Raw genomic sequence first — 13713 nt, forward strand, 5'->3', positions numbered from 1 at the left:
ACCAGTGGTTCTCAAACTTTTTTTACTGGTGCCCCCTTTCACGAAAGCTCATGCTCAAATAAATTGGTTAGTCTCTAAGGTGCCACAAGTACTCCTTTTCCCTTTCACATAGCAAGCCTTTGAGTGCGACCCCCCCTTATAAATTAAAACACTTTTATATATTTAGCACTATTGTAAATGTTGGAGGCAAAGCAGGGTTGGGGTGGAGGCTGACAGCTCACGACCCCCCCATGTAAAAACCTCCCAACCCCCTGAGGGGTCCCGACCCCCAGTTTGAGAACCCCTGATCTAAACCCACCAGGTATTTTGTCACACTTTTTCATAAGTGCCCTAAGAACCTGAGCCTGTGCTGAGTGCTCCAGTCTCCCATGGAGGTAATGGGAACGGAGGGTACACAGCAGCCTGCAGAACTGGGCCCTTAACCATGCAGCTGGAAGAGCACCTGGGGAATGCCCATTCAAACAAAGCATGCTAAGTACCAGAGCTGTTGTAATAAACAAACAAGAGCGGCTGCGTGTGTCTCTTCTGAATGGAATGGGAGCTGCTCTGCTGCGTTACATGCCCCTACACGGCTCCTGTCAGAGATTCTTTGTTACAGCAGTTACTGGAGGCCTCTCCTTTGGAGCAAGAAGATCTGCGTTCGGTGTGCGTCTCTGATCCGTATGTACAGTGATGGCTAGGAAGGCCAAGGACACCATGGGCTTGTTACTGTGCTACGTAAACTTCTTAGTTTAAGAGCATTGGGAAAAACCCTCCAACTTTTCACATTTGCTCTTCCACTCAGCCCAACCAGACCCATTGCTAATTGTGAGCTGTGCCAGTGACCTGCTCCGTACGCTACCTCCGGCATGAGGTTTTTAGCCAAAGGTGGGGAGTGGGGGTAGACAACCCCATAAATATTTGGCTAGGGCCCAATCCTGACCCTGTCAAATAATTCCTCGCTCTGGGCTCAGCTCTGCCCCGTGGAAGTTTTGCTGTTGACTAAACTAGGAAGAGGGGCAGGTTTGTTTTTGGAGCAGATCATCTGATTTCACCAAATAGTTTTGTCCTTGAAACCAAGGAGGGAGAGGAATTTGTGCCACAGGCTTGAGCACGACCTATGCAGATATCTGCCTGAGTCTGCAAAGAGCCTGAAACGATAGCTCTGTGTGAACTGCCTCATTCATTCCAGTGGGTGCTAAAGCCAGTGTCAAGGAGGAGTCTGAAGGGCAAAGTTGTTTCACTGCCCATTGGGGCATGTGGGAAAGGGGAGGAAGTGACATACTTTGCTCTAAAAATACAGGTAAGCCTCTAGGGGCTAAAGGGGGCATAATTGGCTTTATTTTCCTGAAGTTGAAGTTTATAAACACCAGTAACAAACCCATGGTGCCCTTGGCCTAAATGAAAGTCAGGGCTTCTCTACAGTGTGAGTTATTGCAGGGTAAGCTAAGGGCTGAAGCTACAGTCCACCAGTTTGCCATCCCGTAGTGTCCCGTGTGCTCACCGCTGCAGCTCGTGAAAGTCCAGCACGTGCCAATCCACGCAGCAAGGTACGGTGCAGCGAGGTGGCCTGCTGTAAATTCACACCAAGCTTGCTGCCCAGTGACTCACCGGGAAGAGGAGCCCTCAGCTTTGAAAAGTTTGGGAAGGGATGTGTCTCCCTTCCACAGTGTCCGAGGGGCTTGGGATCTCTGTGGCTGTGGTGGTGGGGTACATGAGCTGCTGCCAAGAGTCTTGTTCCAGTACCACCCCATCTGCAAATAAAAAAAAAAAAGAGCCCAGGGCTGTATTTTATTTTGGTAAAGGTAACTTTCAATCATTATGTAGCACTTTGCATTTGCAAAAACCTGTATGAATGCCAACTAATTAATCCTCATGACAACCCTGTGCACTGGGGAACTTCTTAGATCCATTATAGAGGGTGGAGAAACCGAGGTAAAAGAGGTGAAGTGACTTGCCCAAAGTCACCCAGTGAGATGAAGTGAGCTGTAGCTCATGAAAGCTTATGCTCAAATAAATTGGTTAGTCTCTAAGGTGCCACAAGTCCTCCTTTTCTTTTTGCAAATACAGACTAACACGGCTGTTACTCTAAAAAGTGGCAGGGGAGTTGCACCTCTAGGCTCATTTCACTAGCGTATGCTGCCTCACTGAAGTTTTAGAAACCTGCACAACACTGTCAAAAGACAAGCCTTGGGAGCTTACATGCATGACTTTGCTAGGCACTAAAAATCATGGACTGAATAGAGACACTGGATTTATGGCCTATTGTAACAATCTATAATCCACTAAAAAACACACATCACTCTTTTCTTTTCTTCCTCCATTCCCCCCCAACCCCCATGACTGGAGAGGTGTTAACACTCCGCTCCACCTTAAACCACTCCTTGAAAGGTGCTAACTACTTATGTTAAACAATCTATTTCTCCCAGAGCTGAAGAAGAGCTCAATGTAAGTTTGAAAGCTTGTCTCTCTCCCCAGCAGAAGTTGGTCCAACTAAAGGTATTCCCTTGTCTCCCTTAAGTTTTAGAACTCAGGCCCAGATCCTCAAAGTTATTTCTATTAATTTTAATGGGCATTCGGTGCCTTAGTCGCTTTCAGGATCTAAGGCCCTGTGAATGGTCTATGTATGGCCCCACTGGAGGTTGAGTGCCAGTTAACTTGAGTTAAAGCGAGTATGTTTGTATGTGCTAGTCTGGATGCTCCACAGAGCTTTCTGTTCTGGAAGGCTAAGCAAATGAATTCAGTACCGGGCCATGGCAAAAAAAATAACACTTAGCATTTAGCTAAAAGAAAAGGAGTACTTGTGGCACCTTAGAGACTAACCAATTTATTTGAGCATGAGCTTTCGTGAGCTACAGCTCACTTCATCGGATGCATGCCGTGGAAACTGTAGCAGACTTTATATATACACAGAGAATATGAAAAAATACCTCCTCCCACCCCACTGTCCAGCTGGTAATAGCTTATCTAAAGTGATCATCAGGTGGGCCATTTCCAGCACAAATCCAGGTTTTCTCACCCTCCACCCCCCCCACACAAATTCACTGTCCTGCTGGTGATAGCCCATCCAAAGTGACAACTCTTTACACAATGTGCATGATAATAAAGTTGGGCCATTTCCTGCACAAATCCAGGTTCTCTCACCCCCTCACCCCCCTCCCAAAAACCACACACACAAACTCACTATCCTGCTGGTAATAGCTCATCCAAAGTGACCATTCTCCCTACAATGTGCATAATTAAGGTGGGCCATTTCCAGCACAAATCCAGGTTTTCTCACATCCCCCCCACCCCCATACACACACAAACTCACTCTCCTGCTGGTAATAGCTCATCCAAACTGACCACTCTCCAAGTTTAAATCCAAGTTAAACCAGAACATCTGTGGGGGGGGGGGTAGGAAAAAACAAGAGGAAATAGGCTACCTTGCATAATGACTTAGCCACTCCCAGTCTCTATTTAAGCCTAAATTAATAGTATTCAATTTGCAAATGAATTCCAATTCAGCAGTTTCTCGCTGGAGTCTGGATTTGAAGGTTTTTTGTTTTAAGATAGCGACCTTCATGTCTGTGATTGCGTGACCAGAGAGATTGAAGTGTTCTCCGACTGGTTTATGAATGTTATAATTCTTGACGTCTGATTTGTGTCCATTGATTCTTTTACGTAGAGATTGTCCAGTTTGACCAATGTACATGGCAGAGGGGCATTGCTGGCACACGACGGCATATATCACATTGGTGGATGTGCAGGTGAACGAGCCTCTGCTAGTGTGGCTGATGTGGGAGGAGGTATTTTTTCATATTCTCTGTGTATATATAAAGCCTGCTGCAGTTTCCACGGCATGCATCCGATGAAGTGAGCTGTAGCTCACGAAAGCTCATGCTCAAATAAATTGGTTAGTCTCTAAGGTGCCACAAGTCCTCCTTTTCTTTTTGCGAATACAGACTAACACGGCTGTTACTCTGAAACCTAGCATTTAGCTAGTGTGCAGTACGTTCAAAGTGCTTACGATGATTAGGGCCCTGATTTTGCAAATGCTTCCGGGGCATGCTTCCGTGTAAGCAGATGACTAGTACCATCAAAGTCAGTGGAGGGAACTTTTAGGCACCTAACTCCCCTAGGCCCTTTGGCACTACTTTCGTGCTAAGGTTAAGCAAATGCCTCAAGCCTAGTTCCTCAAGGTATTGAAGGGCCTAACACCCATTGAAATCAATGGGCATTAGGCACCTAACTGCCTTTGAGGATCTGGGCCTAAGGGTTCGCAGGACCGGGGCCTGACTAATTATCAGCAGAAGCAAACACGCAGAAATAAAAGTGCCTGGGTCCAACCAGGCTGCAGCTGCAGGGATGCATGTTCTATGTGCCCATCTTTGTTATAATACACACAGACGTGCATGTGATATGATGCAAGAAGCTGAGGGCATTTCTGAGCATGCACGGACTATAATGTAAGGTGGTGTGTAAAGTTTTGCTTTGTGCCAAACCTGGACTACTCCCTTCACAGGCTAGTAGGCCTCCCCTCTTCCCCCTGCCCCTCAAGGCACAGGGTTTTACACCTCCGTAAATAAATGGGGACAAACAGCAAGTCTGATCTGAAAGGGTTTGGGGAGGTAGAACTAATAGGCAGCAACCTGCTATAATGGTCAGGACAGCTGGGGCCCAAGGGCAGCGGCTAACAGGTTACAGAGCGTAGCAGAGAAAAGGACAGAGCCGAAGCCATTTTCCCATTTCCTTGCATTTACTGTGCTTTGTGCACAGAACAGGTGTGAAGCAGGAAGTGGCAGGGGCTCCCTGGAGCCCCTTCCTTTGTGCTGTTGAAAATTCCAGTGCGTCACATCCAATGAAGTGAGCTGTAGCTCAGGAAAGATTGGTTAGTCTCTAAGGTGCCACAAGTCCTCCTTTTCTTTTATCAGTGAAACTGAAACTCAGGCTCTATCTACATGTGAAAAAGCCACCCTGACTGACGCAAGTTACACTGACCTAAGCGCTGGTGTGGACAGCGCTGTGTGGGCGGGAGAGCTTCTGGGGCTGGAGTAGTTAAGCCAACGAGCGAGCTCTTTCCCGACTTCGAGTGGTTATGTTAGAGAGCTTACAGTGGTGCAGCTGCAGCTCCTTCGCTGTAAACTCTCTGGGGCAATGCTTTCAGCTTATTTAAATCCAGCCTGCCTCTCTCCCAGCCCAGTAGACACCCTCACAGAGGCCCTGTCCAGATTAGGCAGCAAAGAATTGCAACAAACCATTGCAAGACACTCGGAGTAGGCACCACCTCACTCCCACCCAGCCCTGGGGTTTCATTATTGTACTGAGGCCCCCAGAGTGCTAGGTGCTGTACATACCGGGAGTTCCTGCCCCAAAGAGCTTACTGCCTAAACAGAGAAAGGAAATGTTATCCCCACTGATCGATAAGGAACAGAGGCACTGAGAGATTAAGACTCAGCTCCTCAAATGTATTTCGGTTCCTATTGATGGATTTCACTGGAAGTTAGGAACCTCAATGCCTTGGAGGAGCTGGGCCCAAGTGATTTGCCCTCAGCCAGAGTAAGGTATCTGTGGGAGAAGCAGGAATGGAACTCAGAGCTCCTGACCCCCAGCCCCGTGCTTTCTCCACAAGACCATCCTGTGAGGGTGCCTCAGGAGCAGCAGCCCCATGGGAGCTCAGCAGAAGATTCTGCCTTTGTTCCATTCTGTCCAGCTTTTTGGCTGGATGCTGTTCTTGGACCGGCCCGAGCTCCTCAGGCTCTGTTTATGTCTATTTCACACACGCGCCCCCCTGGGAAATCAAGCCTTTTTTCAGTCCTTCTTTGTTTCCCTTTAATGCCGGTGTCACGAGGGCCAAACATCCGTGGCCCTGGTCTCGGTTGCAGTTTGAGGTGTCAGTAGACTCCTTTGGTTTCGCAATGTTCTGTTTTTACAGGGACATGTTGGATGGGGGTGGGGGGGAGACCATCCTGCTCTCTGCAAGCATTGTACCAGCTGGCTGCAAGATGAGGCGGTCTTTCCCTCTGGTCTGGCTCTGGCTGCCACCTAAACCAAATTCCAACCTCTCCAAGCGCAGCAACGAAGGGGTTAAGCCCTGTTCGCTCGCCCATTGGCTCCCTCCTGTCCTGCCCCAGCCCCTATGCACCTACCGCAGGTAGCCGATCAGTGGAGGGGTAGGTGGGTGGGGACCATTCCTTACTCCTGCAAACTGGCAAACGAATGGGCAGCTGGGTGTGTCCTCACCTCGCTGTCTTGCCAATGGGCTCGGCCTTGGGGAAGGCTGGTTTAAACCCCTCCCCGCCCCGAAAGAGGTCTTGGGGGTGGGGAGAGGCACTTCGGCCCTGTGCTTGGGCGAGGATGGAGCCTGGCTCGCTGGTCGCCGCTGGAGGGGTTCAGCCCAGCAGGGGCCCCTGCTCTAGGGCCCTGTGCAGGTAGGGGGGGCTTGCAGATCAGCTCGGGGGCAGAGAGCGGTTCCTGAGCTGGGGCTCCGGGCTCTGGCAACTGCCCCTGCAGCCCCACCCAGACAAAAGCCCAGGTGGGGAGGGAGGGCTGCAAGCGGCTCTCCCCGATCCCTTTCTCCTGCGCTATGGGGCGGGAGTCCGCAGCAAGTAACGCCTCGTGGGGGAGATGCCTGTGGGCAGAGCCACCATTGTCTGGCTGGGGCAGGCTCTTTGCGGCGCTGGGGGGGGGGGGGGGGGGCTCTCGGTTTGCCTGGAGTGGCAAAGGCCAGGCCAGGACCTTGGATCTTGCCAGCTGAGTCTGCCCAGACAGCAAAACCTCCAGAAACGGCTGCGTCTGCTTTCTCTCCCCTTGGGTTTCCCCACCGACCCCGGTTCTGACTTCCCTTCTTGTGCTAATTTCAGGCAAAACCGAGCTTTTGTTGCATCGGGCTCTCTGGATGGTTTGGTGTTTAACAGCCAAACTTCTTGGCCTGCTTCTCTTAAACTTCAGGCGCCCCTTCCCCGTCCTCCCACCTGAGAGGGGCTCATGCCTGGGGGAGGCCTGAGGGGCTGCTGACTTTGCAACGATCAGCGCTCCCTGTTAAGCATTTGGGGAAGTTGTATCAGGTGCATTCCCAGCTCTCCTGTTGCTCTTGGAGCCAGCATGCCTGAGACTGGGACTCTCCCTGGTAAAATATTCCTGTGGGTTTTCCCTCCTGCCTCACCCAGCCTGGCCATGCTTCTGCTCCCTGAATCGGATCTGCTAGGCCGGGTGCAGTGGCCTTTCTCCCGCGCCCCTGCCCCTGGCTCTTCCTCTGGGGGCTCGCTGACTCCCTAGCAATCTTCCTCTACCCAGGTTCTGTTGGCAGTGGGGTGGACTCTCTCTCTGTGTGCTGAGATGGGCTGGAGGCTGGGGGATGCCCCTGCTAGCTCTCCCTGCTTGCTCAGCCATCGCATGTAACTGCCCACCCAGATCAGCCAGGCTGCTGTACACCAGCTCTTTCCCCAGGCTGTGTGATGTGCACTGTGCCCTTACCTATAGGACGTGTCCGCCCCCTGGGTTTCCGGTGCACCTGAGCTGAGCTGCAGCCTGAGCCTTCTGCATCTCACTAGTGGCTGCTGTCTCCACTCTCTCACCTCCACTGGCCCCTCATCCGTGGGCTTCTCCTCAGTGCACCCCAGACTGTGCAGCAGGCCCTGAGGCTGGGGGTTTCATGGCAGCCCAGGGGAGTTAAGTGCTCAAATCCTGAATTTCAGTGGGAATTGGGTGCCCAGTCCCTGTCAGCTCCCTTACAAATCCCAGTCCCGTGTTCAAGCTTTGTTGATGTGCACAGAGCGCAAGGGAGCTGCTCTGCTCCCCCCGGCATGAGAGCCTGGCGTTTGATGCCCATCACTAGGGTATCTGGGCATCTCAAAAGGCCTACAGAGTGAATCCTGCTGTCAGTGCAGCCCCCGCTGAGCATCCTTTACCCCCTAGTAGGAAACACTCTCTAGTTTCTGCAGCCTCCCCAGGCAGGGGAAGGCGCTGAACTCCTCTGGGAAGTAAGGAAGTGTCAGGGTGAGCTTGATGGATGAGTGGGAGCTGTATCCCTTGAGGTCCGAAGGAAGCTGATGTGGTGCTGGAGAGACTGGAGGGGCGGCAGCCTGTGAGTCCACATGGATTCTGTTCTGTCTGCAGGAACTTTGCCCGTGGAGCCTGCAGATGGGGTCAGAATTGCCGTTTCTCCCATGACCGGAAGTCAGCCCAGATCTGCAGGTATTTCCAGAATGGGTTCTGCGGCTACGGAGATCGTTGCAGGTAAGATGTTGCCTGGGATGCTGCAGATCTGGGCTTGAGACCAAGGTGATGGGCCCCTTAGAAATACCCTAGACCAGGGGCAGTCACTTATTTTTTTTGTCAAGGGCTGGATTAAAATGGCTGGCGGGCTGTAGTTTGCCCACCCCGGGTCAAGAGCAATGGGGCGGGGGGGGGGGGGAAGGGGCAGAATCTCTAGAGCCTAGTCTAAAGTGGAAACCGTAATTCTCCAGCCGGGTGGAGATTTGGTTAGGTAGGCTGGAGAAAAACACCTGAGACCTGTTTCCTCAGTGGAGCTGCGTGGGTGGAGGAATACAGGGTCCACTCCTGCTGGTGTAGACATAGACACAATCACAGCCAAGAGGTGCAAGACGGCTGTAGCAACCCAGAGCTTGGGAGACTGTAGCTTGTTCAACTGCTGAAAGCCCTCAGCTGAGGCACTCGGCTTGCCGGTATCGGTTTTATGTTGGGCAGGGACATGAAGTGTTTGTTTTTCCCCGGTGCTGTAGCTAGGCTGATAAACCCTCTGGAAGAGTGCTAATGTGGTTTAGGGAGGCGGTATGCCTCCACTGACCAAAACCCCCCCTCCTGTTGGCCTATGTGGCGTCTACACTAGGGCTGTGCCAGCAGAGGCTGGGTAGGGTAGACGTGGCCGGAGACTTCCACAGCAGTGGAGGGGCTTTAGACGCCGCTGCCATGAACTTGAATGGAAGAGGTGTCTAAATCCTTTAGACTTGCTCTGGAAAGCTCCATTGTCATGGCGACTGCTGAGGAGATGAGCTGTTCCCTGGTGTGTCTCTGTCCTCGCAGTGGCATCAGATTCTGCGTGGAACGGGGCGACCCAGTGACCCAACCGATAGGACTGTTTCTTTCCTCCCCCCTCCCCCGGCCCTCCCTGTGTAGCCTGTAACCTTTGACTCCTCCAGCTACCAGCACATCCAAGACCCTCCAGCCCCTGCGTGGAGCAGATGTGGCTCACAACCTGCCTTATCGCTGAGTCGCCGGGGCTCGGAGCCAGCCGTCCGGCCAGAGGCAGCAGCTGGGAGCCGGGGAGGAGCCAGGCGGGGCTCGGAGCCCTCCGTCCCCAGCATGACGCAGCTGAACTTCAGGCAGCTGAGCACCGAGTTTGAGGAGGAGGAAGAGGAAGGTCAAGAGACGGCCCCCGTCCCCACGTATCCCCCAAACGGGGCCGTCAGCAGAGCGTTTGTCCCCAGGCAGGCCCGGCGTGGATCAGGTGAGGGCTGCTGGCACGTTAACGGTGTCAGGAGGGAGGCTGGGTGGGCATGCCCTAGGGGGCTCTAGCATGGATGGGGCGTGCTTCTGTCCAGCGTACCCTATGTTTCTTCCTGCTGACGAGACCACCTGCCTGGAGAAGGTTGCAGCTGCTGATGGGTCCCACTAGGGAGGTGCTGTATGGAGCCGGGATCCAGCCAGTAGGGATCTGCCTGTGCTTTTGTGGGCTGGCTTTTGAAGGCCCTCTGTCCTGTGTGAATGCATCTCCTCCGAACTCTTGTGTTGCTGGTCAGGTTCCCGACCACGGGATCTGGGATTGCAGAGAACTTCCCTGGCACCAGAGGCCGCAACTAACAAGGCGATTGTCCCGGCACCTCAAACCCTAGAGGTGGGTGAGACTCTCTGGGTGGGAGGGTGGGGGAGAAGATGATATTGCCACTCGGACGTTCTCAATGGGATGCTCTTACGATGTCTGTCTATTGTGCTTACCTGGCCCTTGTCACCATGGTATCTGAGCACCTCTCCATCCTTAATGCATTTATCCTCCTGACCACTGTCAGGCCGGGCAGTGCTATTGTCCCCATTTCACAGATGGAGAACTGAGGCACCGAGAAGCTAAGTGGCTTGCCCCAAGGTCACCCAGGGAGTCTGTGGCAGAGCAGGGAATTGATCCCAGATGTCTCGAATAGGCTAATGCCCTAGGACCATCCTTCCTCTGAGTCCTCCCCCCAGACACTTGCAGTATATGGCTGAAAGCAATTGTTTCTGTAGGGGGAAGCTGGTGCGATCCTCCCACTCCCCTGTCTATGGGCCTGTTTGTTACCTGGCAGGGGTCTGCGGAAAGCCGGCTCTTCTCATGCCCAGAGCTGAGGCACTGGCCCTCTCCAAAGCAGGGTGGCTATTCAGAGGAGCCCGGCCTGGGGAAGATGAGGCAGCCCACCTGTGTGGAAGGGGGGAGAGAGAGCTCAGGGGTTCGAGCATTGGCCTGCTAAACCCAAACCCAGGGTTGTGAGTTCAATCCTTGAGTGGGCCATTTAGGGATCTGGGGCAAAAATTGGGGACTGGTCCTGCTTTGAGCAGGGGGTTGGACTAGATGACCTCCTGAGGTCCCTTCCACCCCTGATCTTCTATGATTCTATCAAGGAAGGGGACTCTGTCTCCAAGTGATAGCTGGCTGTATTGCTCTGTGCAGGCAGCTGGTGGGCTGGGAGCAGCTGCTGCTTCGGTGGGGGAGCTGCGGAGCGAGGACGTGGTGTGTGGCATCTGTATGGACAAGGTCTACGAGAAGGCCTTGCCCGAGGAGCGCGTGTTCGGCATCCTCCCCAACTGCAGCCACGCTTACTGCGTCGGCTGCATCCGCAAGTGGCGCAAGAGCAGGGAGTTCCAGAACGCGGTGATCAAGTACGTACGGGGATCTGGAGTCCTGTTCCTGGCTATCCCACATGGGTCCCACGTGCTAACCTGGGGTTGGAGGCTTGGTCCTATTTCCCTTGTTACGAAGAGCCGCAATCTGATGGGTGGCTTGGGCTTGGCAACTGCACTGATTGCGGTGGGGGAGAGGAGATTTTTAGGGCAGGCCATGGAGTGAGCAACCACGGTGACAACCATCCAGCCCCCGTCTTCCTTAAAGCTGAAGCTGTTGGAAGTCCTGTTGTCTTGGCCCATCCCTGTTGTGGGAAATCTATTCTAATGGCATCTAGGGCACAGCACAGACCAGTGCAATGGGTCTAGAAGGAGGTAGCAGTGTTAGCTGCCGAGGGGCTGGCCTGGAGTCGCTGATTTCTGGAGCCGGCGCTCTGCCGGCCTGGTGGAGCCCCCTTCTCTGCCCCACCCTCTCATTCACGCTTGTTGGCTACAAATGGCCCATGCACACTGTATCTCTGCCCACAGGGCCTGCCCCGAGTGCCGGGTCACGTCCAGCTACTTCATCCCGCACAAATACTGGGTCTCCAACATGGACGAAAAGGAGAAGCTGATAGAAACCTTCAAGGCGCGGACTGGGTAGGTGGCTGGCTCCTCTGCTTGCTGGGATGGGGTTTGCATGATGGGCTTTGCTGTTCAAAGTGTTCCCTTACAGAGATAGCCCTTGCTAGAAGGGTGAGAGGCTGGCTCTCTGGGTCTAGTGTTGGCAGGTACCTGCAGGAAGAACTAACCCCTGAATTTCCATCTGAGTTTAACACAACTCTTCTAACTCTCCCAGGAAAATAAGATGCAAGTTCTTTGCCCGTGGCCGTGGCCGCTGTCCCTTTAAATCGGAGTGCATCTACCTTCATGAGCTCCCGGCCAGGGTGTGGCCCTCTCGACAGAGACCTCCATGCAGGACAGGCCCGGTGGTAAGCAAAAGCAGCTTGAATCTCTCCTAAGTTGTGATCCCCATTGACAGCTGTTGGCACTAGCCAGCATGGGGTGGGGAGACTGCATCCTGCCAGTCTGGCAAATGTGTTCTAGTTAAAAAATAAACCGATAGTGGCTACCAAGGTTTTACTCTGGGCAAGATACTTAAGCACGTGCCCAACTTCCAGCACCCGATCATGTCCCCTGACGTCCGTGATACTCCGTACTCGGCTGGATCAGGGCCTAGAAGAAGAGTGACCATCTGCCACTTAGCGCTTGGAGGCCAGTCCTGCCTGCCGCAAAGCAACTGCTGCATGTCCCCTGAGGAAGCTGCAGCCTCCTTAGCAGGGGGATGGGCTGGTGAGGAGCTCTTGGCTGTTGCTCCTAAGTCTTGCCCGGCTGGTCCTCCCTCAACATCCCGATGTCCGTCTCCTGCTAGTGGCTGTCGGGACACCCTAGTTCCCCAGGGCAGATCTGTGGGAGATAAAACTTCCACCCAGTCGTGGCTGGTGAACAGGATATACCACACCTTGCAGGGGGTTGGGCCGGTTCCATCTTCCCCAGCTGGGCTCTGTGGGCTCCTGCCAGTGTGGGATAAGCACGTTGTTGGTGTCCTGTTGCAGGCCTTCAATCCCTCTCCCTCCGAGAGCTCCGAGGAGGAGGACGATGATGTGTGCTTGTTCCAGTGGGCTCTCACCGTTGCACTGCTGCAGGGGGACGTCGACGATCCGGACTACTACCATGAGATTTTCCTCTTGGATTCCAGTGACTCGGACTAGAAATGCCACTGGATGCTGGGCCAGGCCTGTCTCGATGGAGTCGGGGTCACTCCATGGCTTGTGAACCTATATCTTTGGGGGGTGGGGGGGATGGGGAAAGACAATTTGACTTCTTTTTTAATCTGTCTAGTTGTGTGTCTGGCAGGACTCCTAGTGATCCGAAAGCACTCTGCGCAAGCTGGGGGAGCGCGGTGCCGGCAGTGGGAAGCGCTCCCGTTCCACGGAGCGGTGGGATGCGGTTACCACTGCCAAGCTGCTCTTCCATCCATCCTGGGGCTGATGGGACTGACAGCTGACACGTCGCACGTCACGTTTCCACTTCCCTCCCGAAACGGCACATCTCCCTCTCCACACCGGTTCCTCCCCACCATGGCTTCCCAGCCTGGGATCTGGTGGCGTCCCCAGTCCTATGGCCTCCCAGCTGCCTTGCTCTAGGAGTAGGCTGTACGCCAGGTTTTGTGGTGGTCCTGCAGTCTCGGTGGTGTGGTCGGAGGCAGAGCGTGCTTGCTGCTGAGGCCACGTTGGCGTGAAGGAGAGTCGTTGAGCAGTGCTATTGGCCACAGCAGCAGGCAGTGTCTGCGTCTTGGCAGGTTGATCTAGTATTGATTGCAGTGCTGCCAGGCATCCATAGCAGGCTTAAAAGGGGGAGCAGTCTGGGATTAGTGGGTGGGGGTGTTTGGCTTTTTTTATTGACCCAGGCATCTGTCTGAGGTTTCATAATGTAAGCAGGGAGACCCAGCTCCACATGAGCCGGAAGGGTCACTGCCTGGTCGTCAAGCTGCCTGTGCACATACTTAGCAAACCTTTTAACTCTTTCAGAAGAGATCTGGAGACATGAAATAAAAATCAGCTTTAAAAACTAATTTGCCAAGTCTCTTCTTCCCGAGGGGTATTTCACAAACCAGCAATGCTGGCTCTTGTTCCTTCCTTCGTCTGCCTGCAACTGGAAAGCAGGCCGTTGCTAGCACTGGGGCAAGGAATGGGCTAGGGTAAGTGGCCCTTGTCTATACTGGAGCCCAGCACTTGGGCCCAGTGGCAGGGCTGCTGTCTAAGAGGGATGTAAGGAGGGAGAGGGGGGAGTCATCCCTTCTGCTTTACCCTCCTTCCAACGTAATGCACATTGGAAAACATAATCCCAGCGATACACGTAAAACGATGGGGTCTAAATTAGCTG

At 53.5% G+C, this 13713-nt stretch overlaps 1 protein-coding gene across 1 annotated transcript; it reads left to right on the forward strand.

The window, feature by feature from the left end:
- Nucleotides 1–6177: 6177 nt before the first annotated feature.
- On the forward strand, nucleotides 6178–13402 carry LOC140901190 (uncharacterized). The gene is made up of 8 exons (XM_073319582.1): nucleotides 6178–6389; nucleotides 8077–8196; nucleotides 9120–9427; nucleotides 9720–9814; nucleotides 10619–10827; nucleotides 11317–11427; nucleotides 11627–11759; nucleotides 12384–13402. The coding sequence occupies exons 1-8, from the start codon at nucleotides 6178–6180 to the stop codon at nucleotides 12537–12539; spliced, it is 1344 nt and encodes a 447-aa protein (XP_073175683.1). The 3' UTR covers nucleotides 12540–13402.
- Nucleotides 13403–13713: the final 311 nt, after the last annotated feature.

The sequence above is a fragment of the Lepidochelys kempii genome, chromosome 21 (genome assembly GCF_965140285.1).
Source record: "Lepidochelys kempii isolate rLepKem1 chromosome 21, rLepKem1.hap1, whole genome shotgun sequence".
Taxonomy (NCBI): Eukaryota; Metazoa; Chordata; order Testudines; family Cheloniidae; genus Lepidochelys; species Lepidochelys kempii.